Source organism: Hibiscus syriacus, unplaced genomic scaffold (genome assembly GCF_006381635.1).
Source record: "Hibiscus syriacus cultivar Baekdansim isolate YM2019G1 unplaced genomic scaffold, ASM638163v2 tig00013960_pilon, whole genome shotgun sequence".
Classification (NCBI taxonomy): domain Eukaryota; kingdom Viridiplantae; phylum Streptophyta; class Magnoliopsida; order Malvales; family Malvaceae; genus Hibiscus; species Hibiscus syriacus.
The window spans coordinates 1,074,790-1,102,534 of NW_024062312.1; the positions used below are offsets into that span (position 1 = coordinate 1,074,790).

At 33.7% G+C, this 27,745-nt stretch overlaps 3 protein-coding genes, 1 long non-coding RNA gene and 1 pseudogene across 7 annotated transcripts; 4 read left to right on the forward strand and 1 right to left on the reverse strand.

The window, feature by feature from the left end:
- The first annotated feature begins 795 nt into the window (after positions 1-795).
- On the forward strand, positions 796-1,990 carry LOC120206698 (annotated as a pseudogene).
- Positions 1,991-2,129: 139 nt separating this feature from the next.
- On the forward strand, positions 2,130-2,567 carry LOC120206700. The gene is made up of 3 exons (XR_005524137.1): positions 2,130-2,179; positions 2,268-2,336; positions 2,427-2,567. It is a non-coding gene; the product is annotated as an uncharacterized LOC120206700 (long non-coding RNA).
- A 2,981-nt stretch (positions 2,568-5,548) lies between these two features.
- On the forward strand, positions 5,549-10,492 carry LOC120206701 (mitochondrial aspartate-glutamate transporter AGC1-like). Of its 3 annotated transcripts, none has more exons than XM_039206279.1 (10): positions 5,549-5,755; positions 5,833-5,926; positions 6,575-7,906; positions 8,006-8,124; positions 8,269-8,393; positions 8,578-8,677; positions 8,942-9,019; positions 9,139-9,222; positions 9,680-9,765; positions 9,953-10,492. In XM_039206279.1, exons 3-10 carry the CDS (start codon positions 6,640-6,642, stop codon positions 10,101-10,103), a joined length of 2,010 nt encoding a protein of 669 aa, XP_039062210.1. In that variant the 5' UTR covers positions 5,549-5,755; positions 5,833-5,926; positions 6,575-6,639; the 3' UTR covers positions 10,104-10,492. The 3 variants fall into 3 exon arrangements, with proteins under 3 accessions (XP_039062210.1, XP_039062211.1, XP_039062212.1); XM_039206280.1 differs by having other exon boundaries at positions 5,549-5,734; XM_039206281.1 differs by lacking the exons at positions 8,942-9,019; positions 9,139-9,222; positions 9,680-9,765; positions 9,953-10,492 and adding an exon at positions 8,766-8,842.
- A 1,967-nt stretch (positions 10,493-12,459) lies between these two features.
- LOC120206702 (glutamate--cysteine ligase, chloroplastic-like) lies at positions 12,460-18,310 on the forward strand. Of its 2 annotated transcripts, XM_039206282.1 has the most exons (16): positions 12,460-12,549; positions 13,702-14,050; positions 14,375-14,525; positions 14,687-14,794; positions 15,114-15,206; positions 15,388-15,471; positions 15,556-15,624; positions 15,703-15,773; positions 15,865-15,933; positions 16,040-16,133; positions 16,304-16,393; positions 16,481-16,561; positions 17,183-17,275; positions 17,451-17,531; positions 17,663-17,732; positions 18,014-18,310. In XM_039206282.1, the coding sequence occupies exons 2-16, from the start codon at positions 13,713-13,715 to the stop codon at positions 18,100-18,102; spliced, it is 1,581 nt and encodes a 526-aa protein (XP_039062213.1). In that variant the 5' UTR covers positions 12,460-12,549; positions 13,702-13,712; the 3' UTR covers positions 18,103-18,310. The 2 variants fall into 2 exon arrangements, with proteins under 2 accessions (XP_039062213.1, XP_039062214.1); XM_039206283.1 differs by lacking the exons at positions 17,663-17,732; positions 18,014-18,310 and having other exon boundaries at positions 12,463-12,549; positions 17,448-17,466.
- A 1,467-nt stretch (positions 18,311-19,777) lies between these two features.
- On the reverse strand, positions 19,778-25,779 carry LOC120206703 (serine/threonine-protein kinase BSK7-like). The gene is made up of 11 exons (XM_039206284.1): positions 25,486-25,779; positions 24,879-25,156; positions 24,574-24,794; positions 24,059-24,194; positions 23,691-23,824; positions 23,342-23,447; positions 22,749-22,834; positions 22,020-22,208; positions 21,461-21,613; positions 20,812-20,925; positions 19,778-20,502 (listed from the first exon to the last, which is right to left on the reverse strand). Exons 2-11 carry the CDS (start codon positions 24,955-24,957, stop codon positions 20,257-20,259), a joined length of 1,464 nt encoding a protein of 487 aa, XP_039062215.1. The 5' UTR covers positions 24,958-25,156; positions 25,486-25,779; the 3' UTR covers positions 19,778-20,256.
- Positions 25,780-27,745: the final 1,966 nt, after the last annotated feature.

The following is a 27,745-nucleotide window of genomic DNA, read 5'->3' on the forward strand; positions in this document are numbered from 1 at the left end:
ACATTATCAAAACTACATCAAACAATTCCCAGCTATCACTTTTATGCTAAAGAATCAAGCTTGAAAGTGAATCGAAATATCAGTATTACAATAGATGAGATCAAGAACGAGAGCGGAAAAAAGAAAAGAAAACTACATGATCAGTTCTCCTGTCATGTTGTTGAATTAAGTTTACTCTGCTCTCCTCTTCTTGCCACATGCTACATTCAAAACACACCCCCAGAAAAAGAACTCGTTAAATGTGTGTGTGTGTGTGTATACATGTATATGCATTCAAAACCCACAAAGTAAAAGGAAAAAGAAAGAGAAGAACCGGCCGGCAACGTAAATTGTGGCCATGGTTAATTGGGTTAAATGGGTTTTATTCACTTTTAAACCTTTTTTGTTGTTGTTTGAGATTCCGTTTCCTTTTACAGTTTAAATTTTCTCAGCAACCAAACATGATTTCTCTACCTTGGCTTTTGATGTGGTACACAATTTAGCTTTTAAAAAGCTTTCATTTCGTTTTTATTTCAGGGGTTGTTGATTAAACATGTTGTCAGCTTTTATCGTTTCAAGTTTCTCAATAATTAGGGTTTTTGATTTCAAATGTGTTTTGTTTCAGGTGATATCAGCAGAATCTTAGTGATGAAATAACATCGTCTCCTTTTTTTATTTTTCTATTTTTGGGTTTCATTTATTGAAATCAATCAATGCCCGTGACCCAGCCATTGGATTCTCCATAGCCAAGACTCGGCATTCAACTCACCTCTCAAACTATTCGTGTCAGTGACTCAAATAGTCAAATCTCTCTCTCTTTCAAATTAATTACTGTTCATAAAAATCTGGGATTCTCTCTGTACTTCATTTAAAGCTTGTCTTCTGTTTTTACAGGGTCATGAACAAAGCTCAGAATCCTTGACTACAAAAACAAAAAACAAATGAATGAATGTACAGAGTTGATGAGTTATAAGTCGACTTTTCTTTTTGAGAATCTGGGAATTTGGATTGAGGGAGTTCCAATTTAGCTTAGTTTTAACAGTTGAATTTGGGGAACAAAATGTTGCAGCAGCAGCAGCATGAACTGTGTTCTCGGATTCTGTTCCGTCCCGAGGCAAAATCTGCGACGAAGAAGCTTTCGGTTCTTCCGAGACACACGAAAGTTATCGTCACCGGAAACAAGAACAAAGTCTGTATTGGTTGGCTTGCAAGGTGTCGTCAAGAAGGCCGTCGGCCTCGGTGGTTGGCATTGGCTGGTGTTCTCATTAACCATTATAATCGACTCGAATGTGTAGTGTTTATCGCTATCAATTGGTTCTTGCATATATGATTCGTTTGTTTATATTAATTACCTGGCATTCTTTAACTTAATAAGGCAATATTTTCTCATATGGAAGCTAAGTATACAGTCCTGGATTATTATTTGCTTTAAACTCAACTTTTTTGAAGATTGAATGGTTGGAAACCCCGAAAAAAGTTAAAATCCATGGTCGGACCGACGTAGGATTTGTTAGAACATTTTCATGGTCCATTTGTACGGCGAAGCCTCTTTTGCGGTCGTAGTTGCGAATCCTTTTATAGTTAAGAATACTACTCGATAGGCTTTGTTTGTAGATTGTAATGAGTGATGCTAGTGCTTGTTTTCAAAGGTTTTAAAGAATGGGGTTGAAGTAAAGCTGCAAAGGAACGCATTGAGTGTGCTCGAACACCCTACAGGGAATGAAGTAGACGGTGATCATGATTTCGAGAAATCAAGCAGTGGCTCGGACATTGGTAAGAACCACCATGATTTCATTTCACAATAAGCTAAAAATATGTTCATGTGAAATTTAACGTTTTGACGAGACCCTTTTTTCGTTCTCTCTTTCGACAGCTAGTAGCATCGAGTTCCAGAGGGTTTGGTTTCTAAACCGAGAGTTCGACATACGAAACCATGGGTTCCATCTGCATCCATGAAAGTATCTAACTGAAGCAGTTACAGAGATGTTCAATCCATTATCAGTGTACCCCAGTCGGTTAGTATCAAACTTTGCAGCATTCATCCAAGCCTTTTCGTATAGCAACACGCACCTAAATCCGGTGCCCTATTTGTCGGAAAAATGAAACCTTTGTATCTGACATGTGTTTCTTGATTCCGAAGGTAAACTTGGCAAGACTCGACAGCGACTCCTGGAGAAGATATTGCAGGCGCTTCAAACTTGTAGGCACTACAAACCGTAACCCCGACAATTTTCTTCGATAGACATAATTACATTTATCTAAATAAGGGGTTCGGTTTTGATTTGTAGGGTAGCATCAATGCTTATTCACCAAGGGAACTAATGCTTAACACCGTGCAGCAGCGTTTTGGATCACAGGTATATTCCTTCTCGGAGAGCAAATGCGACTAAACAGGCCCGCCACATTTAAGCCCTCTGTCTGAATCTAACATCCTTTCTTCGATACAGCCACCACTCAACGACGTACAGGTAATTTCGGAATTCATCACTGCCGCTAAGAGACTGAAAACCGACGACTCACAAAGTGAGCAACTCTGAATGTTCCTTCAACATTGCAGTTGATGCTTATTTTAGTTCCAACTCTAACATTAGATTAGTTCCCATTAAAAGACTAATAGGGAGGATTAGTCGATCGACCGACCGACCAGATGTTGTCCTCAGATTCTAACTTTGTAATATAGGGCTTGTGGCCTCTGTTAGGGTTCTAGTATGTCTACCATTCGTTAATGTGTTCTGAATTTTCTCTTCTGGGTTTCTTGAACATGGCAGCATGATGTTAATTCTGGGAAACTTTTAGTATCTTTCGAAAATAGATTTTATTATCTCAACCATTTGAAAATGAATGTTTATCCTACATACTCGGTGCTCAAATTTAGAATCTCAAGAAATAACAATAAATTCTTTAACTATTAAGATCATTTGATTCATGCTACGATGTTATAATTTTAAATTATAATGTATGAATAAAACTATACTCCATAGATTATTTAAAAGTATAAAATAAATTTTATTTTTAAAAGTGTCAAAATCCTTCTAAAAGTTGTCATTTTTATTATATATAAAAAAACTTACATAAAAATTTTTCGTTTAGAAATTTTGACACCCCTCAACTTAGCTAATATTTAATTTGAAATTTTATTTGTAATTATATTGTACAAAATTTTAAATTATTAACATATATATACTCGTCTTAAAAAAATCAGGGATGACGATGACGACGATAATAAAGATTTGTATTATAAAGTTTTAACTGGTGGAGATGAAGACAACGACGAAGATCGAGGCTGCGAATCACATGGTTTCTTCACGAGGATTTTGGTTTGGATGAAGGTGTCCTGTTCTGTTTTTTGTGACTTTATATTTAACGTGATTATGTTGGCTATTAGTATTTTTGCCGCCCTTTCCATTAGGGTTTTAATTCGATCACTACTTCGTTCTATTCTATCACTGAATCTTTACATATGTAAGGGGTTGTTTGTTTGCCTCTTAATGGAATTATTCAGCGCTGAATGTTGAATCGTTCAGCATTTAGCACGTTTGTTTCGCACCTCTGAATGATTCAGTGATGACTGATTCAACAAAACAGTGTTGAATTATTCACCACAGAAGTAAATTCTGAATGATTCAGAGTCATTATCAAACAACATGTCACATTCAGAACTAATTCATACAGAGCCTCTGAATCATTCATCATTTGAATCATTCAACGCTTAATCATTCTGAAGTAAACAAACAGCCCCTAAGTATCATAATATTGATTTAAATCTATTTAATATTTATTTTAGGATAAATATGCCACAAGAGCCATTGTGCCTTTTTTCAATATATAAAAAATAAAATAAAATATATTACTTAAATAACACACAATCTTAATTATTTTTTAAATTGATATCCTTTTAAAAAAATATTTTTATAAAAAGCTTCCATTGTAAATGTGAAAAATATACTCACGGTAGAAAACACATTTACATATGTGACTACATCGCTAAAAGACATATCATGGAGATTACATTTTTAAACCTTAGCAAGAACCAAACGACTTCGGTGGTAAAAGAATTGTTATTATTTTTTGAGGTTCCAGGTTCTAGTACCACGAATGTTAGAGGGTGTGAGCGTTCAATGTCAAATGGTTAAGAGTTATTTTTTAACAAATATTGTCTTGTACTTAATCCAGATTAATAAAAAAAACGCTAAAATCAATTCCAATTTCTTCTTAGGTGTTTGGTTTTAGGGTGGTTTATGTTTTTATGATTTAGGTTACTTTTTAGGGTCGATGGTTCAGGATTTTTAGGATTTATGTTTATATTTATACCAGGGTTGAGGGTTTTTAGGATTTGTGTTTATTGTGAGGCCCCAAAAAATTTTGGTATTAGATTTCGGTTGGATTAGATATTTAATTATGATTAAATATTGAATACCAATTCCATTATTATTTTTGGAAAATATATTAGAGCTAATTTGAGTTAATATAATAATTTTATGGGAAAAGAATGTAGAATTTTAAATTAGACCAACGACGATTGGTTCAAGTGGTAAGCAACTTCATATCGCTTAAGTAAGGTCTCATATTAGAGTCCTAGTGTATGAAGAAAATTCCCGCTAGAAGACTCACCCACCAAAATCAGGTATGCGACCCGCGTTGGTCCAAATTAGTCAATGAGAAACTTTAGAATTGGAAGGCAAAAAAAAAAGAATTTTAAGTTGGACTAAATCATAAATTTTGAAAGTTTGATTGGTAAAATAGTCATTTTTTCCAGAGTGAGGAAATCAAATATTAAAGTCAAATTCGATTAAAATGAGAATGTTAGCAGGATTTGGATTGTGCTGGTGGAACAAGTCGATTTTCAGCAAAATTTATTTTGTTTTTGTTGTTGACTACCAGGGAAGTTTTATAGTGCAAATATAATGTTAAAATAAAGTGTTATTGGTTTTATTATTATTTAAATAATAAAATCGGTAAAAAAACTACTTAAAACATTATTATATTTACTTAAAACATCAAATTTTTAGTATTTCCGATAAAAATGTTTAATAATAATAAAATCGGTAGCGTTTTATCAAATTCGGTAAAATTTTCAATAATAACAAAACCGATATAAATAATAATGTTTTCAGTAATTTTTTTACCGATTTTATTATTTAAATAATAATAAAATCAGTAACATATTTTTTTAATCATATATTAAGACTATTGCACGTGAAAATTATAAAGGGATAATAACAACACGTTTTAAAATATAAATAATAAATTTTATAATTTTATTAAATAAACACCAATTAGAGAGTGACATAAATAATCATGTCAACTTTTTTTTTACGTGTGCAGTTTATTTTAATTTCAGACGTTGATTGTTAGTTGACTAATGAGTTTTATTTAATAGAAGTATTTTTTATTTAAAATAAAACGTTTAATGATCAAATATTTTAAAAAAACTTGAATAAATTTAACTATATTATCAAACGTTAAAGTTATTTTATTGTATTATGTATTTTAGATACTTATAAGATGTTATCTGGATGCTTTGTGATTTAGAAATCACTAGAAGTTTATATTATGCTACTGAATTTTTAAAGTGGAGCCGGGTTACTATAGTGGACCGGCATATGGTACGAATGGGAGGAGGAAGGGGCGCAACATCTCAATTTATAAAACCTTCCCTAAACCCTAATTTTCTCGGGAAACAAGCATCCCCCATTCCATTTTCTCGAGAAAATGGTCCTTCAAGTGTCTCTCGTAATCAGCCACATTCACGGAGGTCTAACCCTATGCGGAATTTGTAAATCTCTTTCTTGACCGCTTTATTGTTTATAATTTTGATTCCTTTTTCTAATGAAAAATTTCTAATCATCCCAGGGATGTTTTGCTGCTGAGCTTGATCAGTAATCCCGTATCGAATTGGTCTGTTTGCTCAAATTGCCGGAAATAGAAGATGGGAACCAATTATCTGGTAAGTTTGTTTTTAATTGACTTTCTTCTTCTAATCATTGCTTCTTATTGTTTTCTGTTTTATTTTTAGTTTATGACTATTTATTGAGTGATTTTTTTATTGATCTGCATTTTTGCCCATTTTTTTTAGATTTTTGGTCAGAGAAAGAGTTAAATTGATTAACTAGGCAATATTAGGGTTCATTAGCAGCTGATAATACATTAGTCTGTTAGATGTATAAATTTGCATTTAACATTGGTTCTCTTAGGGTTAAAGTATCTAGGTAGCTCTTGTACTATAGGCAAAATTGTAATTTAGTATGACATGCTGTTTAAATGCTAAACTGAACTTCTGAAATGAACCATGTATTGAACTAAAGCAGCAAAAGACTTATTCTACTAAGAAACCTATAATTTGCCAGATTTCAACTCATATACAACATCAAAATTGAAAAGTCTATGTCAACATTTGGGAAAAAATCCATTGGTACTGATATAAATTTGACTTGTTTGTTGTTTTTACCGGTATCAGAACAGTTAGATTATTGAATTACATGAGTCCATGACTAAATTGCATTTTTTCACCATAGTTACTGTCTTGATACTTTAAACTTAATGCGGCTTTTATTAGTTTATGTTTGATGATGTGTTTTCTCAATCCACGTTGCAGTTATTTTTTGTGTGAGATACTGTTGTGATCTGTTTTTTGAGGAATTCTTGAAAGATTTTGAGAAAATGTCTTCCTCTAGAAAGCCATGTAAAACTAGTCAACCTTCAATCAAGTACAGAGTGAACCCAGCTGAGGGAGCTTTCTTTGAGATTGGTGAGCTTGTTCCTGAAGAATATGCCCCTTCCCTGCCTGATAATAATAGGAAAACCCGAATAAAATCTGATGCCAAGCAACCTCAAAAACTGAGCACTGCCGAGTTTATCTCGTCGTTAAACCATATATGGAACTCAGCAAGCTGTCTTGCTATTCGTCAACAACAGACAAATCTTGAAAGAGCCTGTTGTGTGTCTCAGAAAGAGGATATCCTGGTCAACCTGCAGTTGGGAGAAAATGGCCCCAGATCTGTTTCAGCTGATAGTAAATTATTTTGCATTGATTCGACAACAGCTAGGCAATTGCCATCTGTCATGAAGCCCAACTTTGGTTTTGTCAAAATAACCAAGAAGATGTCCAAGATTGATTTTTCTATTGAAAATATTAATCATTCATTTTACCAGGGGCTTTTATGCTGTGGCTCTGATTTCTCTAATGAGAGTTGGAAAGGGAATGGGCTTTCAGCTGTTGGATTCTCATCTGAAGTTGGAAATGTCTATAAATGGATGAGAAAGATGATTCCTCCTGCTGGACTTCATCATTTTGCCAGTGTCCCAGATCCAGAGATTGTGAATAAGAAAATTGATGAATATTGCATTGCTACAAGTAGTGGTGTAGGAAACTGCATTTCATCATATAGAACTAGTCCGATAGATAATTTGCCCATTGAAAATGCCGAACCTTATTCTCATCATATAAAATCTAAAGATCTATCCTCATCTCATGATGCAAGGTTGATTTTTAATACAAGAGCAACCTCCTCCCTACGCTCGGATTATTTCCTCACTGATGTTCGAGAAACCAAGGCAGGTTGTAGTGTTCTGAGGACTTCGGATTCCAATCTTTGTGCAGATTATCGTATCAACTCTTTAGTTTCCCATTACAGTACATACAAAGAGTGGCAACTTCTTAACAACGGAAATGAATACCTTGACAATCAACTAAAACAACTGGAACCATTTTCCAGAGATGACAGTAGAGCAGAAAGTCACTCAGGAGCAAGTGAAAAACATCAATATGCTCTAGCTAAACATGAGCATGCTTTTGCTGGGGCTTTTGCTGGAATATTTGTTAGCCTTTGCCTACATCCAATTGATACAGTTAAGACAGTCATTCAATCTTGCAATGCAGAGCAGAAGTCGATCTTTTGTATTGGACGATCGATAATTGCTGAAAGAGGTATATTCTTTCTATAGAACAGAGATGACTGAGATTGACTGTGCTCATTTTTATTGTGAATTATGCTGACCTACTTGTTTTCTACATTTCAATCTACAGGTTTAATTGGACTATATCGTGGCATTGCTAGCAATATTGCAACTTCAGCTCCAATATCTGCCCTTTATACTTTCTCATATGAATCAGTCAAAGGGGCTTTACTTCCTCTCCTCCCTAAGGTAACTTGCATCTTTCAATGTGATATAGTGTGGATCACATATCCTGACACACAGAGTTGTAACTGTTTAGTAATTGCCTGTCCATTAGTAACGTGCTAAATCCTTAAGTGTGACTAGCTCACCTGTTTTTCTTATTTCTTGCAGGAGTATCATTCTTTGTCTCATTGCATGGCTGGTGGTTGTGCAAGCGTTGCTACTTCTTTTATTTTTACACCTAGTGAGCGTATAAAGCAGCAAATGCAAGTTGGGGTACACTATCAAAACTGCTGGTATACCTCCAAATTCTTGTACTATTGTCAATATCAGAAGATTAATATGTTAACATGTTTGTGGTTGTTTTCTGCTTATTATATTTTCATTCAAGTTCATTTCTACCCGCAATTACTATAAATTTATCGTCTAGTATGGTTCATTTATTAGTCTCTCAATGACACCCAAAATCTGTTTCTGCAGGAAGGTTTTAGTTGAGATTATCAAAAAGGGGGGTCTGCCTTCACTCTACACCGGGTGGGGCGCTGTACTCTGCAGGAATATTCCTCACTCAATTATCAAGGTCTAATCTTGTTAAATTCATAGTTTAATTGTGTTCTATGCCATGTAAGCTTCAAAGCAGAGGCTAAAGAAATGGCTCTCCCGTGCAGTGGGATGTTGCGAGTTCCAGGAGATTAAAAAGGGTTAACATAACAAAGATATAACTCCATGAAGTACAAATTTGTTTGTAATTCCTCCCATAGTGCCGACCATCCTACCACTGTTCTCTTTACCATCCATAATTTCTTTATGTGTAATTTATGATTCCATCATTGCTTATATGCAGTTCTACACATATGAAAGCTTGAAGCAAGTCATGTTGATGTCATTGCAATCCCCTGCTCAACCGAACACATTACAGACAGTTTGTCTTATGCATCCTTCTTTTTGAAATAACCTTGATACTTTGACAGTTAAATTCTAGTATTTTGGTTTCAACCATCCAGAATCACACTTAGGCGATGATATGATCTTATGCTGCAGCTAGTTTGTGGAGCCGTGGCTGGTTCATCCGCAGCTTTCTTCACAACTCCCTTTGATGTGGTTAAGACAAGATTACAGACACAGGTGTGCAATCTCTTTGTATTATTTCATTTTAATCCTGTTTTCAGCTGCTCGGAAACACTTGGCCTAGTATTCTTGTCAACAGGCTTAAAAGTTTTACACTTTTGCATACATTTCCCTGCTTGCAATCATGCTTACTTACGTCCAAGTTTTTATCAAGGGGACACTATTGAGACAAAATTTTGAAGGGCGCAGGTTTTATATGGTCTAAAATTGCTCAAAAGACCAAAACCCACAAGCCATACTGTTCTCCGGGTTTCATTGAGAGACGAATATATAGAAACCTATGCACTTTAAACACAAAAAGTTTGACCTATATATTGCAGGTTTCAGTCTTTTGAACAATTTATACACATAAATGTGATTAGGTCATATCAGGATCTTTATATCTTTTGTGTTCTAGGTGTTTGTTCTGGTTTAATGGATTATTTGTGTTTCTGACATGAAGACTATAATGCAGATACCTGGGTCTTTGAGCCGATACAATAATGTGTACAATGGCCTCCAAGATATATGGATGCATGAAGGGTTGAAAGGTGTATATAGGTAATCTCCAAGTTCATATATTGTCACTAATATTCTGTTAATATTGAAATTCCATGTAGATCAACTTGGCACAAGCACATACTCTCTTGAGTCATTTGTCAGTCGAAGATTACTTGACGTTTGATAGCTGAACTTTAGTTTTTGTTCTTTTACAAACTAGATGATTTTGTTTCTTAAATGTTGTTAGGGGATTGGTTCCTCGGATAGTTATGTATACGACACAAGGAGCACTCTTCTTTGCATCATATGAGTTCTTCAAGCAGTTATTATGTTCAGAGGCACCACGATCAACCACTCAAAAACAGGAAAAAGAAAATGAAGACGATTCTTCGTTATAATTACCGTCACCAACATTGACATCGACTACAAGACACCATCATCACCACCATCAAGGTTGCACGGTTGACATTCATAGTGGTTAGAAAAGCACTTACATGGACGCATTGTTGGCAAGCTGATAATGGCATGTAGCATTAAAGCATTTACATAACTAGTTTTTGGTTGCTGAGACCTTTCCGAAGGAAAATCTTCATCCAAATAATGGCGGAAAACTAATTGATTCAAGGCAGAGCCTGACATGTAAATTTACTGTGTTCCATCTTGCCTTCTATGTAAAGTTTCTTTTGTGGTAAACTGATAATGGAATCAGGGACGACTGGTGCAAGCAGACCGCTCATTATTACTTACATGGACACTGGTATGTGCCCAACACAAGTGCATTCGATTTTACTCAGAATCTTAGTATTTAGGTTTCATGTGATGCTATGATTTTTCTTCAAATGAAGCTAGTCAGTAGCTGCTTCAACTGCGGCTCTGATAACTAGATCCTTCGGTGTGGTCAAGACAAGATTATAGGCAGGTCTACAATTAATCTCTTTGTATCATTTCATTATTGACCTCCGAGTCCATACATGTTCACTAATATCGAGTTAATCCAGTTAGGGTCATTTTTCCGATCGAGATTACTTGATTGTTGAATCTTTAGTTTTAGTTCTTTTACAAACCGTAAGATTTTGTTTTGTTAAAATATGGTCAGGGGATTGATTACTCGGTTGTTAAAATATACATATGGAGTATAGTTCTCCTAATAGGTCTCGAGTTCGAACAGTTGCAGTTGCATCTGTAGAGTGTATGCACGTTGTAAATGTCTAAGATCATTTATGACAACGAAGGAAAGCTCATTTTACATCCATACGAGTGATTTGTTTTTATAAATGATAATACATTTATTAAATGTCAGAAAATCCATCATATCATCGAAAGAATTTAGTAGAGTTCAATGTGGATTAATTGATTAAATCGAGCTCTTGAATTATCTTGTATTTATTGTCCTTTAATTGGAAAATCTCACTTAGTATACCAACAATTATACAAACTTATCTTAAGGTGCGATCGGGTTATGGGTTTTTATTTTATTTTATTTTATTTTATTTTATTTTAATGGGATCATAAATATTATTTAGGGACTCTCTTCTATTTGATATTTTAAAATTTCCATTGTACACGATGAAATCAAATTACTAAAGCTATGTAAAAAAAAAATCAGTCTTTAATTACCCAAATCTCCAATAGTCTTGAGAAATTCTTTGAATCTAACCAACAAAATAAAATTAGATAACAGCCACAAAATCTCCATTAGTCATGATAGTCTTCAAAGCAGCCATCAACAAGCCAAATCAAGGTTCAAAGCAGTCATTGGTTATATAGTGTTGTTTGTTGAGTCTCTCGACTATTAAAAGTTACAAAATGGTCACATGTCTATTCATTATATTTCAAACTCGTATTTTTTTTGTTAAAAATGGATGGTGTTTTGAGTTGAACGTTAATCTATTGACTGTGATATAATAAAATATGATCCTAGAGTCTCAAATGATTATCATATCTCAGTCATCATGTTGACATCATCTTAAAAACCGCTATTTTTTTAATAGAAAACTATGAGTTGAAACAGAATGGATAGCCAAGTAATCATTTTATAACTTTTAACAGTCTGAGACTTAACAAAGCAACATGAACTATAAGCATTTTATAACGTTTAATAGTTAAAAGACTTAATAAAATAATACTCTATAATCAAGGGACCATTTGTATGTTTTACCCTTCTTTAAATTGTTGTTTAATTCATTCCCATTTCCTAGCCGCCAACTCATAATCATGTGGCACCCTACGTATTAGATACACATCAAATAGACTATATTAGCCTCTTTTTTACTCGAAATAATTTAAGGCGATTATAAAATAATAAAATTAGTTAATTTGATGTTTGATAATTAATATTAAAATATTTTATTGACAAAGGCGACCAATATCAAAATTTAATAATCTTTATATAATTTTGTTTATAAATAACGAGTGAAGAGTGAATTAAATAGTCTGGTCCATTATATATGAACACAACTTCATATGAATTTGAATCGTACCGAAAGGTCCATTATATATCAGAAATTGTTGAAGAAAGAATAAGATGTTACGATCAGAAAACAAAAAGAAATAGTATATTAAAGATCAAATTATTTTGTGAATAAGTGGTTTGATTGACAAAATTTAAAGATAGGTGATAAAAATAAAAGAACTAAATAACTAATTGACCAATGATATAATTTACCCGAAAAGAAATGCATTTTCTTTTCTTTTCGTTGGAATCTTTCTTTTCTTTATTCTTTTCCATTCCAGAAGTTATATATACACTTTCGTAGTCGCCCTTTCCATCCGCATCTATCCTTTTCCATTTCACGGAAAATTAAACCCTAGAATTTGATCTCGAATCGCTCGATAACAGCCAAGGTGATAATGTTAACTCCGAAGAATCTTGTCTTTGTTCTTTTAAACTTGGCTTAGATTTGTATTATTTACTTCAAATTATACCTTCACCTCGAAAGGCTTGCTTAAATCTGTTTCGCTCTTCTTTTTTTTCTTTTAATTTTCTGTGAATTTGACTCGAAATTGAACCTGCATTCGTTTTTTTTTGTCAGTTGTGTGCTTGTTATTATTAGATTATTGAATTGGGAAAAACTTTTAGCGGTTAGTTAGAAATATATGATGCATGTTTTAATGGAGGAATTTCAGTTTAGGTCTATTGATAATTGAATTTGAATGTTGATTTTGTTTTTTTTTCCAGAAAGTTACTTGGATGATAGGCTGGACCTGGTTAGTTTTGAAATTAGGCTCGTTAGTTGATTAAGATTTTGAATTTCTGTGAGAAGCAATGTTCAATGCTTGACTATCTTGTGGATGTTGGTAATGGAAATTTTTGGTTTGATAACCTGTGATATGTAACTGAGAGGCTTCTGTTGTTCTGTGTTTGTTATTATTAGATTATTGAATTGAGAAAAACTTCTAGCGGTTAGTTAGTTAACAATATGTGATGCATGTTTTAATGGAGGAATTTCAGTTTAGGTCTTTTGCTAATTGAATTCGAATGTTGATTTTGTTTTTTTTCAGAAAGTTGCTTGGATGATAGGCTGGTTAGTTTTGAAATTAGGTTTGTTAGTTGATCAAGACTTTGAATTTTTTTGAGAAGCAATGTTCAATGCTTAACTATCTTGTGAATGTTGGTAATGGAAATTTTTGGTTTGATAACCTGTGATATGTAACTGAGAGGCTTCTGTTGTTCTGTGTTTGTTATTATTAGATTATTGAATTGAGAAAAACTTTTAGCGGTTAGTTAGTAACAATATGTGATGCATGTTTTAATGGAGGAATTTCAGTTTAGGTCTTTTGCTAATTGAATTCGAATGTTGATTTTTTTTTTAAGAAAGTTACTTGGATGATAGGGTGGTTAGTTTTGAAATTAGGCTTGTTAGTTGATCAAGACTTTGAATTTCTGTGAGAAGCAATGTTCAATGCTTAACTATCTTGTGGATGTTGGTAATGAAAATTTTTGGTTTGATAACTTGTGATATGTAATTGAGTGGCTTCTTTTGTTGTGTGTTTAAGGGAGCGGATTGATGGCGCTTGTTTCTAAGGCAGGCTCACCATATTGTATCCGTGGTGATATAACTTGGGGTAGAACCGGGCAGAATGTGGCCTTTGGTATGGTGAAAAATGTTGAGGTTCCTCTAATGAAGGAAAAATCTGTCGTTTTTCCTTCTTTTTCATGCAACAATGTGAAGATAGCTCGTAAGCTTCCTTTAGAAACTCTGGGATTTCGAGGCAAAAAAAGGAATAGTGTGATTGTTGCGGCAAGCCCTCCCACAGAGGATGGTGTGGTTGCTACTGAACCATTGACGAAAGAGGATCTTGTTGGATACCTTGCATCTGGATGTAAGCCCAAGGAAAATTGGAGGTAAGAATTATCCTTCTTTGTTTTGTTTGGATTAGAGTATCTCTTACGCTCTTTTATTCTTATTTGAGATTAACTTATCATGTTAACTTGACCTTTTCATGCTTTTAAATTTGTATATCACCAGTTTCACACATGATATTTTAGGAAACCTTTGTTGCCTTTATAACTTGTTGATATCAATAGCTAGCCGTATTTGTCCTTGATATGTTTTTACTTTTTAGTATTTATATTGGATCGAGTTATAGTTTAAATCTTTCCATTAGCAAATTGACCCACTTTCTATATTTACACTTGTTTGCTAATGCTAGTATTTGGTTTACTCAGAATAGGTACAGAGCATGAAAAGTTTGGTTTCGAGATCAAAACTCTGCAACCTATGAAATATGAACAAATAGCAGAATTGCTGAATGGTATTTCAGAGAGATTTGATTGGGATAAAGTAATGGAAGGTGATAAAATTATTGGACTTAAACAGGTAAACTGGTTCTCTTTACTTATGGTGGTTCATTATGCTATTAATTGCAATGCTTAGCAATTCTATTTAAGAAGAGAATTTGCATTGCAGGCTACCTGCATTCTTTTTTTCTTCTTATTTGCATATGGAATTTTTGCAATACCTTTATTTTTTGTGGTTAGGGGAAGCAAAGCATATCATTGGAACCTGGGGGGCAGTTTGAGCTCAGTGGTGCACCTCTTGAAACTTTGCATCAAACATGTGCCGAGGTCAATTCACACCTCTATCAGGTTTGTTAAAGAGAAAAGAATAATCTAGTGCATGCAACCTTTTAACTAAGTTCTAGATTCTTAAGAAATTGCATGCAGAAGTAGCATCTATCAAGAATTTGGACTATGTCAAGACTCATACTGCCCAGAGATGATGTGTTTTTGTGATAACTTCTAAATCATTTAAATTACATTGTGGAAAACACTTCAAACTTGTCGGAAAGTAATCACTTCTAAAGTATTATCTAGTTATCCGTTTCTTTTGTTAATTTTTTCAAGTACTCTTAACCTTTCCGGTCTCACTTCAGAATATATCATGCCTCTATTACCCTGTTACTAGGTTAAAGCTGTTGCAGAAGAAATGGGAATTGGATTCTTAGGGATTGGTTTCCAGCCCAAATTGGGAATAAAGGACATTCCTGTCATGCCTAAGGTATAACTGACTACGTTTTATGGTTTTAAATCGAATAAAAAGTAGAAATAACATATTGTTTTATGAATGTAGTAAATGTCATGTTTTTTCTCATCTTTCACCTTTGTGATACCTGATCTTTTCTACTGCAATTTTATCATTCTATCATTTTATTATAGTCTGACCTAGTACTTTTGTTCAGGGAAGATATGAGATAATGAGAAATTACATGCCTAAAGTTGGCTCACTTGGTCTTGATATGATGTTTAGGACATGCACAGTTCAGGTAGGCAAATTTTACATTTCCAATTATCCAGCCTTTATGAAGATCCTTCTAACTTTTTCCCACCTCTATGATTTTTTATAATAGGTTAATTTGGACTTCTGTTCAGAAGATGACATGATTAGGAAATTTCGTGCTGGTCTTGCTTTGCAACCTGTGAGAACATTAATACTTTGTCTTCCACTGAATATATCTGCCTTGCTTTTCTTCTAACTAGTGAAGCAAATGAAACAGATAGCAACAGCTTTATTTGCAAATTCCCCCTTTACGGAAGGAAAGCCAAATGGTTACCTTAGCATGAGAAGGTTTTTCAATCTTTTACTATAATTTCATATTTCCGTATTCTCTTAGTTCATCCTTTTACTGATTTTTCTATAAAAAAATGAGTTTGAACAGTCATATCTGGACTGATACTGATAAGAACCGAACAGGCATGCTTCCATTTGTTTTTGACGACTCCTTCGGGTAAGCATTCTTCGTGTTGCTATACTGTGACAATTTAGATCCATTTGTCGTAAATCATCCCTTGTGTTTAGAGAATTTCATATGGTATTTTATTTCTGTGCTGCAGGTTTGAGCAGTATGTTGACTATGCTCTTGATGTTCCAATGTATTTTGTTTACCGGAAAAATAAGTACATTGACTGCACCGGAATGTCATTCAGGGTTTCCTTCTATCCTTGATATAGCCTTGTAAATTGAAGCTTCTTCTGTAGCCATTCTTTTTCACTCGTGTATTCACGCTGCTATATTGCCCCACATTCTTTTTCCACAAAATCTTGATAATTAGTTTACCTCAATTTTTTCCTGTCATAATATCATTGTTCATGTTTTAGGATTTTATGGCTGGAAATCTTCCATGTATTCCTGGTGAACTGCCAAACCTTAATGACTGGGAAAATCATTTGACAACTATATTTCCAGAGGTAATTGCTTAATTTAAAAATGATCTTAAACTTTGTTTATTCCATATGATTTTATGTTGTTTAATCCATATGATTCTTTGCATTCAGGTCCGACTGAAGAGGTACTTGGAGATGAGGGGAGCTGATGGAGGGCCTTGGAGGAGGTTATGTGCTCTGCCAGCATTTTGGGTAATTGGCCCCTTTTATCTGCTTATGCATAATCCCTTTGTTTGCGAATTATTTAGTAATACTTTGTAATGAAAATCAGTTTTTTGACAACATTGTAAAAGTTAAAAACACAATCAAGGCTGCTTGGCTTGGCCGAACATTTTTTCTTGATACATTTGGGGTAAATACAATGCAATATCAGTTCAAATACTCTCAACCATTTGACAATGAACGTTCATACCCTTAGCATTTGTGGTGCTCAAACCCGGGACCTCAAGGGATAACAACGAGTCCCTTAACCACTAGCTTGGTTGAACCTGAATAACATTGTTCGGCGTTTCCAGCTTCTGTTGGTCCACATCGACAAAGCTATTGAATTAACATGTGTTACAGTCCTTTTATTTTTTGGTGTTAGGTGTATTTAGTAAACTGTTTCAACATTGCTATTACAGCTATGTAGCTGACCTTAAGGGCTAAGTTTCTTGTTATGTAATTTTGATTCAACAGGGCATAGCCTAAATTATGACTTTGGACGTTTTCTTCATTCTCTTGACACGTTAAATTCTTAATCTAGTTGTGTTAATGCCTACTCTCTTGCTTGTTGAAATTACAAAACAGATGTTCGTTTCTTTCGGTTTTCAGGTAGGTTTGTTATATGATGAGGTTTCGCTCCAGAGTATCCTAGACATGACTGCTGATTGGACTCCCGAAGAAAGACAAATATTGAGAAGCAAGGTAATTAAAACATTTCCATAGCTAATAAATTTACACGTCCCTTTTGTAGGTGAAGAGTACTAGAAATTTTGTTCCATTTGTAAGGTTGAGATACGTGTATAAATCTCTTGATTTGTGCTTCTGTAGTACTAAAGAGTGTAAGATTGCATGTCTAAGTTAAAGATCTGTTTAGTAGGTTCCAAAGACTGGTCTTAAGACACCATTTCGAGATGGGCTTCTGTGGCACGTTGCTGAAGATGTTCTCAAATTGGCCAAGGTATCATACGACATGTCTTTCTCGTTTTTCCAATTTTACATTAATCCTAGATCTGGCATTACCATTTCTGTTGCTGCTTTGACAGATTTTATTTTAATGCTTTTTTTCAACTCGATCAATTATCCATGTAGGATGGCTTGGAAAGGAGAGGCTTCAAGGAAACCGGGTTCTTGAATGAGGTGGCAGAGGTGGTTCGAACAGGTACGCAATCGAGAGTTCACGTATTATTTAGGTTTCTTTCTGGTATTTCCGTTTGCGAGGAACTTAGAGTTGAATCAATTAGAGCTTTTCAAACCCCCCGTGTTCCTTTCTAATTATTAAACGAGAGGAGAACCAAATCTAAACCACGTGCCTCCCCATGTTACTCTGATTCTCCATTTCTATTTCTTCCATTAGACAGTCGGTGTATGAAACAAGTTCGAGTAATATGATTTTGTCTTGCCGTCGTGGCATGGCTATATTTGAATGCAAATTCATGGCAGGAGTAACACCAGCTGAGAGGCTCTTGGAAATGTATCACGGGAAATGGGGACGATCTGTTGACCCTGTTTTCGAAGAACTACTTTACTGAGACGAATCGGGAATCAAACTCTTAGAGTGCTGTGATTTCACGCATCGTCTTTTTTGTTGTAATTCGCTAAGTGAACTTCGGATGCACTTTATGTGATCTTTATGGAGGAATAAGCGATGCCTTGAACGGATGCATAACAAACTTTGTCCCAGTTTAGGGTTTTCATCACAACGTTTATGGTAATGTCGTTGCTGCTGCCTTTTAACAGTATATCTTCTTACCGTGGTAATTACATTCTTTTCTTGGATAATGGTAGTATAATTTAGAGGGGAGAGTTCCTCAGTGATGTTCTTTTTATGAGATATATTATCATGTTTGGTTTAGGTTCTTTATGGTAGGGCTGTAAATGAGACGAGACAGATCGCGAGCTACTCAAGTTTGATTCGGTCAAAGCTCGATCAACACTCAAATCGACTGAACTCGACTCCAGCTCGAACTCGACTCGAATTCTTAACGAGCTAAAACGAGCTACTTAATACTCGACTCGAAAAGCTCGCGAGCTACTCAAAAAAAAATATTATATTATAATTTTAGATTTTTTAAAATTACATTATTAAAAATATATTAAAATACATTATTGATAATTATAAATATAAGATAAGATTTTTGTAGGTTCAAATTCGAGTTCGAGCTTGAATTGAGCTCAAAATCGAGTTCAAGTCTCGAGCTTCAATCGAGTTCCTGAATTTTTTTTGAGTTCTAGCCTTTTCAAGTTCGAGTCGGATTTTAATATTATATTTCGAGTTAGAGCTGAGTTTGATAATTTTTTGCTCGCGAGTTTTCGAGTCGAATTCAGCAATACTCGAGTTCGAATCGGTTAGTTTACAACCCTACTTTATGGTGAGGGCTAATATTGTTTCTCTACTATAGTATCTTTTGGGGTAAAGAGTGGGAGTGTCATTCTCATTTTAATCTTGGTAGGTGTTAGACAATTTTGACCATTATAGACGAAATTTTCCCTTAAAAAGTGGGGTTTTTTTTTTAAAAAAAAATACGTTAACAATCAGGTACCTAGGCGAATAGATCATTTAAAGAAAAACAATAATGGATGAATAGTGATCTAAATTCTTCACGGTTTTACATCTTATCAATTCAATCTCCCTGATGTAATAATTTATATTCTATTTTAATTTCAATTAATTTTGTTTATTTATTTTTTTAGTCTCAGTTATAATTTTTTTATGTTAAGATTATTTAAATATTTTTTTATTTAATAAAGATATTTATTAGTCGTAATTTTTTTTATACGTATAATATTTTTTATCATAATAATCTACTATTTTTTGTAAATATTTTATATACATAATTAGTTTGAATATTTATAATTAAATAAGTATTTATTTAATTATTTAGTTATAAATATATAAATTATTATAATTAAAATATAACTAAAAGTTTATATTAATTCAATAACATTTTACATAAATATTTATAATTTAATATTAAAAATTTAATTTGTTTAAAAATATATATGATAAAATTAATGTGATAAATTATGCATTCAAATAATTTTATATTCTTCCGATTAATATTCTTAAGCCAAACAAATCAGTTAAAAAGTAATAAAGGTTTCACGAATCATACGTTCCCATAATCCGTAATTTTAGTATAACAAAACATTCTTATCGAAAACATGAAATTATTGTGCTAGTTTTTGTACCGTGTTAGTCGAGTTTAGAAACATTTCCCATCCCGTTGATAGTGTATTAAATACGTATCTCTTAGTTTGATAATAAATAAACATACAAAAAACAACCAGTTTAATCTCCAGATGAGCAAACCATAATCATCGGTACTGTACATAATTACAAGCATGGCGACTACTCTATTCACGCTTTCCTCTACAAATATATACTGTGTTCTCTATTCGTTTCTCCAAAGATCATTGCATTTGGGAAGCGTCGGTAAGAGTGAAAGCAAGGAGAGAGATTTATGGAGTCGCTCCAAAGCAAATTTTCAAGCTGATCACGGACCGGATCGAATCAAACCAAAACGAAACTGGTCGTGCAGAGTTGATTATATGTACTCGTCGTAACGCATGGTTTCTTTTGAGGTTTTAAGATGGTTCCCTTACCTGGAAACCGACAACTTTGTCAAACGGATGGTCATCTTCGGGTTGATCGGAGAGGCGATTTATTTGGGCTTCGGTTGCGGTCAAGAAGTTGCGTTCTTTTTGTTTTCAAGCCCGGTACCCTCCTTGAGAGCGACTTGTGCCTCGTCCTCTTTCCCTAGAGCTAATAGAGAAGCAGCTTGCAAGTAGGATGCAATATGCCAAACAGGAGATATTATCTGTGCTTGCATAGCATCATTGAGGGCCTCCTGGGGCATTTTGTTCATGAGGTACGATAAACTCCGTCGAGCATAAACCGTTGGGGAAACCATGGTTCCAACATCAATGAACTGTGACATGAATGTACAAACTGTTGGGTCAAAGATCTACTTTTGAATGTCCTTCGCAAAACTAGACAATTTCCCAAAATTACATCTTGATAATTTTTAGGACACAAATGCCGCTAATATGAGGACATTTTCAGTCCGGATGATGCAGTAAAAGATACAATAATGCAGCAGAAAAGTTGCTAGGTTGTATGAAATAAACGGCAAAATCTACTGGCTACCTCGATATGCCTCCTAAAAAAGGTCCGACTTAGCAAGAAGACGTGTGTAAATTATTTGAAATTCAGAGGACAATAGTAAGCAAATTCTAACCTGGGTATAGTATTCAATGGCAGCTGTGAAATCTTTATGCCTAAAAGCAGCATCACCCTTTTTCTTCGATGTCAATGTTTCCTGCATCTGGTTCGTCCACATCTGGAATGAAAGCTGCAAGCCATAAAACTAGCAGTGAGAAAAGCAGACACTGGACAGCTGAAACAAGCAAGCTAACCTGAAATACTAATTCTATGCCATTGACAATAACCACTCTTGGCCTAAACCACTAACACGATAAACAGGCGTAGCCCCATCTAAATTTAATATTGTGCATTAACCACCTCAAACCCACAAAAGAGAAGGATAAAAATATTCAAACTCAAATCATGGTTATATCGACAATTTTAATCACAACTGTGAAAATGATATATACGAGTCGTTATCCTTGCCACAGCAACCACAAATTAAAGTAAAGAAAATCAAAACTAAATTGTGATGACTGATTAGAAATGGCTAAAGTTATTTTTTTGTCTTTTTGGTTTGTGGGTGGGGTCGTGGGGGAAGGACATATACGCAAGGCTGAATGGGGATTTTATTCTTGGACCATGTACCTTTCCCTGAGAGGTAATCGTCACTCCAGTTCAGGCTTGATTAGTCAAGTCTATAGGAAAAAAGAAATCATTTACTTGACAGACGAGAAACATACCTCGGTAGCAGTACACTCATCATCTTTATATCCAAGGTTTTCTAAGACCTCATGAATGGCAGTCAAATCCATTCTTAAGCAGGATTCTCCAAGTGGTGTCAGAGGTACGGCATCAGCCCCATTACGTATGCCCATTAATACATAAGAAGGAACCTTCAAAATTAATTGAAAAAAAAAGGAACTTCTCAGTATCAGAAAAACAATACTCAGCCTTGAAACAGATAAGACCCTGTTAATCTTTGACTAAACTGGCATCTACATCTATTTGGACTTTGGAGTTGATATAATAGTACATGTTATGAAGGAAGAGCAACTGCATCTGCCTTGCTTATATGGAATGAACAATGAGAAAAAATAGACATAAAAGTCATAGAATGAGGATTTGTCTCTACAGACCAAACAGACAAATCAAAAGAAACTATAATTCCTAATAAGAGAAGAAAAGTTAGGGAATAGAATATGTCTTTCTATGGAAGCTCTATATGGACAAGTAATTTGAGAGAGTTTGAATTTAGGAAATAATAAAATGAAGTTACTTGAGAAATAAAAGACAAACAACCTCAGCATCCCTCTGAAGAGGAATTATTGCAGAAACTAATGACTTTGGAATTGGCCGTTCACGGGGTTCATATTGCAAACATCGTGAAGCTAAACGTACTAACTCAGTCCCATCATCATTTGAAAATTGCCCTTCCAAACAAGAATCTATCAGCATCTGGATGTTCCTGTCACGTATAAGGTCCAGCGCCTGAACGAAGTGATACAAGTAAATATTAGGTGCACCGCAGTTGGCATAACTACACCGTCCTAATATGGGAAAAACAAGCAAAAAATTATTTTGGCGGGGCACAAAGTGCCATTCCCACAATAACGCACCCTCAAAACAATAATAACAATGAAAAGAATAGCTTATAAAGTTTTATTCCATAAAAAATATATTAATATTGACAGGAAACAGCTTAAGTGGTACCATTAATAGGTTCCGGTTTGAATCTTAACAACAGTCCAGACAAACCAGAACCGCTGTTCAGAGTTAAATTGTATCTCTGAATAAAAACCATCAAAAACATTAACTTACAGTCCAAAAATTAACAAGCACGGTCCTTAATCACAGTCCAAAAATTAACAAGCACAGTCCTTAATCACAAATCAAGTTTCAAACAGGTACAATATATAAGACATGTTACCTTCTACATGTCGGACAAATGACAACTTCATAGATAGATAATACAAGGAAACTAGTATTTTTCAAGAAATCTGTTGCATCAGATGTCTTTAGTATACTTACGTGACTTGGAGGAATATGTTTTCCACTGAGAAGATCAAGAAGAAGGGTGCCAAAACTATAAATTACACTTTCTGGTGTTACTCTACCTGCGGACACAAGAACAATTTAGACTACTGAACTCCAAAAGGATAAGCGACTGATATTGATATTCCTATCATAAAACCGGATGCAAATACAGTGTAATAACAAAGTTCAGGGAGCCACACAACTACAGAGGAGAGAGTGAAAAGAGTCAACAGATATTAACACATCTTTAATCTAATAATTTCTATTTTCTAAGCAGAATTCGGCCACAAAATAGTATAAAGCTATATCTCCTAATGAAATGATACCTTCTTCAAATCTGCTTGTTTTATAAATCAACATAAAATTACCTAGATTAAAAATTACTAGCATGAAAAATTGAAACGAAAATAACATGTAACATGAAGTGATGGTAGATTACACAACTAGAAAAAAAAAACCAATGAGAACAAAAAAAAAGGTCAGACAAAAATATTATGTAACAGCTTCGATATTCAACAGTCAAGTCCATAAAAGAGGATTAGCATGCGTGTAAAGAAGCTTATCGTTTTATTAAAGAGGATAAGTACCTGTCCTCAAATACTCTGGAGGAGTGAATGCCAAGTTCGTGCTGTAACTTTTTCCATCCCTGCTGTTCTTCATTAGTCCGAAACATGAAAGTCTAGGGTTTCCCTCCTGAAGTTAATTTGCATAATAACCAATTAAGTCATTATTTACTAACAAAGTGGTTGTAATTTAGTGGTAAGAAATCCACGTTGTGGCCGTGGAGATCTGGACTCGAATCCCAGCAGCCACATGAAGTTAGATTTTCCTTTAATAAAAAGTTTTGGCTAGTTTTTCCTTTTCTTTAATAAAAAGTTTTGGCTGAGTAAATTAGAAAAAAAAATCATAGAAAGAAGAAAATGTTAAGAAACATACGTCATCGAAACCAATTCGATATGCATTTAGGTCATGATACAGGGCACGTCCTTTGCTGGTGCAGTATTCTAGAGCTTCTGCAAGATGTAAAGCAACCCTTAGTCGCATTGCCCATTTCAACGGTTGTGCTTCCCCTGTAAACCCATAGGTTCAATATGAATGTGAGTCTGAAATAACCATTCCTTTTACAATGATCCAGATATAAGAAAGAAGACAGAAGTACAAACTAAAGATTTCAAAAAGGAGAGAACCATATTACAGCTGATATTAACAAGTTATAGATTTATATCAACAAAATAATTGGAAACAGAAAACAAAATATAAACTAAATTCCAAAGCTGAAGCAAGGGAACCAAACATGAACTTACAATGGAATAAGTGTTTTGCCAATGTGTCATTGTTCATAAATTCTGCAACAAGTAACCTTTCATCTCCTTCACAGCAACAACCAAGTAAAATAGCCAATCTGTGGTTCCGAAGCTGACCAACAGCTCTTGCCTCTTCCTAAAGTTAAAGAATCTGAAGTCAGAAGTCATGAGTTTTCTATTGTAATCTAGAATATTATACCACATTGAAAGCAATTTTACACTATAAATATAATGATAGCAGGAAGATATAGATTCTTGTTAGAATGGGTAGTCATGAAGGTTACCAATAAGAGTTATTATGGAAGACATACATAAAACATATCAGCATCAGAACTTAAAGAAACAAATCCCTTTAAGATGACAAAAACTCTCAATGAACTTAACTTCATAAGTTCAGAGTCTAATACTATAGAAAGGCTTTTCCTTTTCCTCTGCAGAAATGATTGATGAACACTTGGGGAAAGACTGGCATGAAATCTTGAAAAGAACATACTACGAATTCAGCATTTGCTTACCAAGAACTGGTGGGCATCAGGCCATGCAGACCTATTAAATCGTTTAACAGCAATCAGCCTTTGATTTTCCAACTTGCCCTTGTAAACTACATTAGGAGCCTTCTCACCATGTTCTGAAACTATATTCTCCACAGCGAATCCAGATGTAGCCATCTTGAGTGTTTCAATTGAGTATTCACGGAATGCAGGTAAACCATCAACTTCACCCTTTTTCGCACTTTCTATAAAACAACATAATTTAGTATTAAAATCAGCCTCTATTAGCATGATTATAATTAATAACGAAACTCACTATTCATACTTACCAACATTAGCAGCTTCAGGAATTGATCCATTCGGACCAAACCTCCAACAACACTCTAATTTCGAACACCCACAGCCCATCCTACACCTCAATGGGATTTCTTCAAACGGTAGGAAATCAATGGAGATTCCAAAGTAATACAAACTTTTTGTATGTTTTTAATATTTACACTCAACTTCATAAATGAACTTCATCGAAGTAATTTCAGTCTTATACCCATTTTGACCAGATATCCTTTTATTTTTCAAAATTTCTGTTCAAATCAAAACCTCAATGGACCTGCAGCATAAGAATTTGAATTCAAATATGCCACTAACGAACCAATCATAAAACAGAAGTTTATTAAAAAAAAAAAACAGAAAAAGAATTCGAATCTTATAAATGACATTCAATTTTATTCTCCCACTGAAATCTAAAACCTAGAATCAAACCATTGATCCTATTTGAAACCTCGCCGTTTTACTAGCCGAGATTTCCGTTCCATTTCAACTAAACAAAAATGAAACAAGGAAAATCATTCCGTTTAATTCAACACATATCTCTCGAGTAACTTTCTGACAGCCAAACAACCAAAAAAGAAAAGAAAAAAGAAACAGAATAAAAGATACCTTTAGCAGCATCGAGTTCCAACCGTTGAGTCAAGTGTCAACTCACTTCCCCCCTCTTTAGTCAATTAAAGCTTAGCTTCAGAAAAGCTTCACCTTCTCTGTAACTTCAAAACAATTCCTCTAATCAAATCAAAGCTTAAAAAAGGCTAAAGTTTCCGAAGAACCTGAATCAGCCGAAGAGATTCTTGACTCTCTCAGAAGAAGAAAACAAAATTCAAAGCTATTTTCTCCATGTTTTATATTTATATCAGATTCTAAACGATATTTTCTTCCCAGAAAATGAAATATGTCCTAAGAATCGGCGATCGTTGGAGCTTCTTCAGCGTTGGATAAATATTTATCCAATTTAATAAAAATAAATAAAATTAACATGAGATTAAAAATTTTATTTATTTTCCACCGAATTTATTCTATTTATTTTCCACGCCTAAGTCGCCATAATCAATTGCCCATTATCGGAAAGTTTGTGTTAACATCTTTTCTTCGTCGTATATTAAGTTATCGCTCGTGAGATTTTTTCTTTTAAAAAATAGGAAGAAAGGCAATAGGTGTATAAGTCTCGCGTGTGGCAGACTAATATACGGTTAAGGAAATATGTTATTAGAAATATTATTATTTTTAAATATTTTTGATAAAAAATACCTAAAATATTATTATTTCTATCGAAAATATTATTATTGGACGTTTTACCGTGTTTGTTAACATATACTGTAAAACGTTACCTAAAACATTATTTTTTTCTATCAAAAATATTATTATTAAGCGTTTTACCGGAAATGTTTAAAAAACATTAATGTTTTAAGTAAAAAATAATAATGTTTTATATAATTTTTACCAGAAATGTTAAGAAAATAATAACATTTCCGGTAATGTTTTTCCTTAATCGTATATTGAGGTTGCCGTATGATAGAACTTCCTTTTGAAAATAATTCGAAAATTATTATATTTTTAAGGTTAGAGGATATATTATGGGTGGATATTAAAATTAACCACCATGTTTTGTATTCATTTAAATTTATTATTTTATTATCTCAAATCTTGAGATGTAACTAAGAATTACATGCACGAACTAACTTATTTCATTGATTAAAAGAATCGTTGTTGTTTTTAGAGGTCACAAGTTCGAAAATCAACGATTGCAGCAGGATGATTGAGAATATTTAAAATAAATATTACTTTATAATTACCTTAACTTAAAAAAATTAAGAATTATACAAATTTTGAATTTAATTGATTTTGATCTAATTTTATTTGATAAAATATTTTTCCTGAAAATTCAAAATATAGGGTGGTCTCTTCAAAGATCAGTCGTGTTAATTTTGGTTTGATTCAAGATAATTATAGAAAATATTTATATATATATATATATATATATATATTTATATATTATTATCTAACTTTTTTTTATAAAAATACACGTAAATTTTTTACTGATATTTTTATTACTCGATTTAAAAAATAGTAATAATTAAAATAAAATAATTGTTTAAATGTGACAAAAAATTGAAATTTTATTTTAAAAATGATATTAGTAGGGATGAAGATGATTAAGACAATCATCGTCTTATCATTTTTAAATTATCATATATTTTATATATATTTTTTAATTGATAATCATAGAACTTCTATGCTTGTATTACAGTAAAAAAAATGTCCTAAACATCAAGTTCCTATCACTTTCACATCGACGTGTGTCTAACTATCATTTTTGTTGGAAAATTAACAGATTCTATAAAATAATTCTATTGAAAATGATTTTTTGACATTTATTTATTTTATCAGTGGGAAAAAAACCAATTCATTGTACAAACCAATCCTCGACATATTAGGGATCAATCATCTCTTGAAAGAAGGGAGGTGAGAAAATATCATCTCAACCTATAAAGGTCAATAATGGAAGAGAAAATCGCCTCAGTGACCAAAAAAAAGTTATAATATACGATTTTAACCAATTTTTTTTGGATTTGCCAAAATGACCAACAAAAGCGCAACGCGAAATAACAATCGCAACGCGATCCCCAGAATCGCAAATCAGTTTCCAAAATCGCAACGCGATTCTTGAAAATCGCAATGCGATAGTACAAATTCGCATTGCGATTTTCCAAAATCGCAACGCGAACACATAAATCGCAACGCGTATCCGTAAATTGCAACGTGTATCCGTAAATCGCAACGCGTATGGGTAAATCGCAATGCGTATCCGTATATCGCAACGCGTATCCGTAAATCGCAACGATAATACATAAAATCGCAACGCGTA

Bases quoted from the DNA above. Each gene is read 5' to 3' on its own strand.
- LOC120206703 (XM_039206284.1), bottom strand. From the start codon at position 24,957: ATGGGCTGTGGGTGTTCGAAATTAGAGTGTTGTTGGAGGTTTGGTCCG. The intron at 24,795-24,878 runs GTAAGTATGAAT...GTTGTTTTATAG, and splicing joins TCCTGAAGCTGCTAATGTTG to AAAGTGCGAAAAAGGGTGAA. The intron at 20,503-20,811 runs GTTAGAATTTGC...TTCATGTCACAG, and splicing joins CCATTGAATACTATACCCAG to TTCATTGATGTTGGAACCAT.
- LOC120206702 (XM_039206282.1), top strand. From the start codon at position 13,713: ATGGCGCTTGTTTCTAAGGCAGGCTCACCATATTGTATCCGTGGTGAT. The intron at 14,795-15,113 runs GTTTGTTAAAGA...CCCTGTTACTAG, and splicing joins TCAATTCACACCTCTATCAG to GTTAAAGCTGTTGCAGAAGA. The intron at 15,472-15,555 runs GTAGGCAAATTT...TTTTTATAATAG, and splicing joins TTAGGACATGCACAGTTCAG to GTTAATTTGGACTTCTGTTC.
- LOC120206701 (XM_039206279.1), top strand. From the start codon at position 6,640: ATGTCTTCCTCTAGAAAGCCATGTAAAACTAGTCAACCTTCAATCAAG. The intron at 8,394-8,577 runs GTATACCTCCAA...CTGTTTCTGCAG, and splicing joins GTACACTATCAAAACTGCTG to GAAGGTTTTAGTTGAGATTA. The intron at 9,766-9,952 runs GTAATCTCCAAG...AAATGTTGTTAG, and splicing joins GGGTTGAAAGGTGTATATAG to GGGATTGGTTCCTCGGATAG.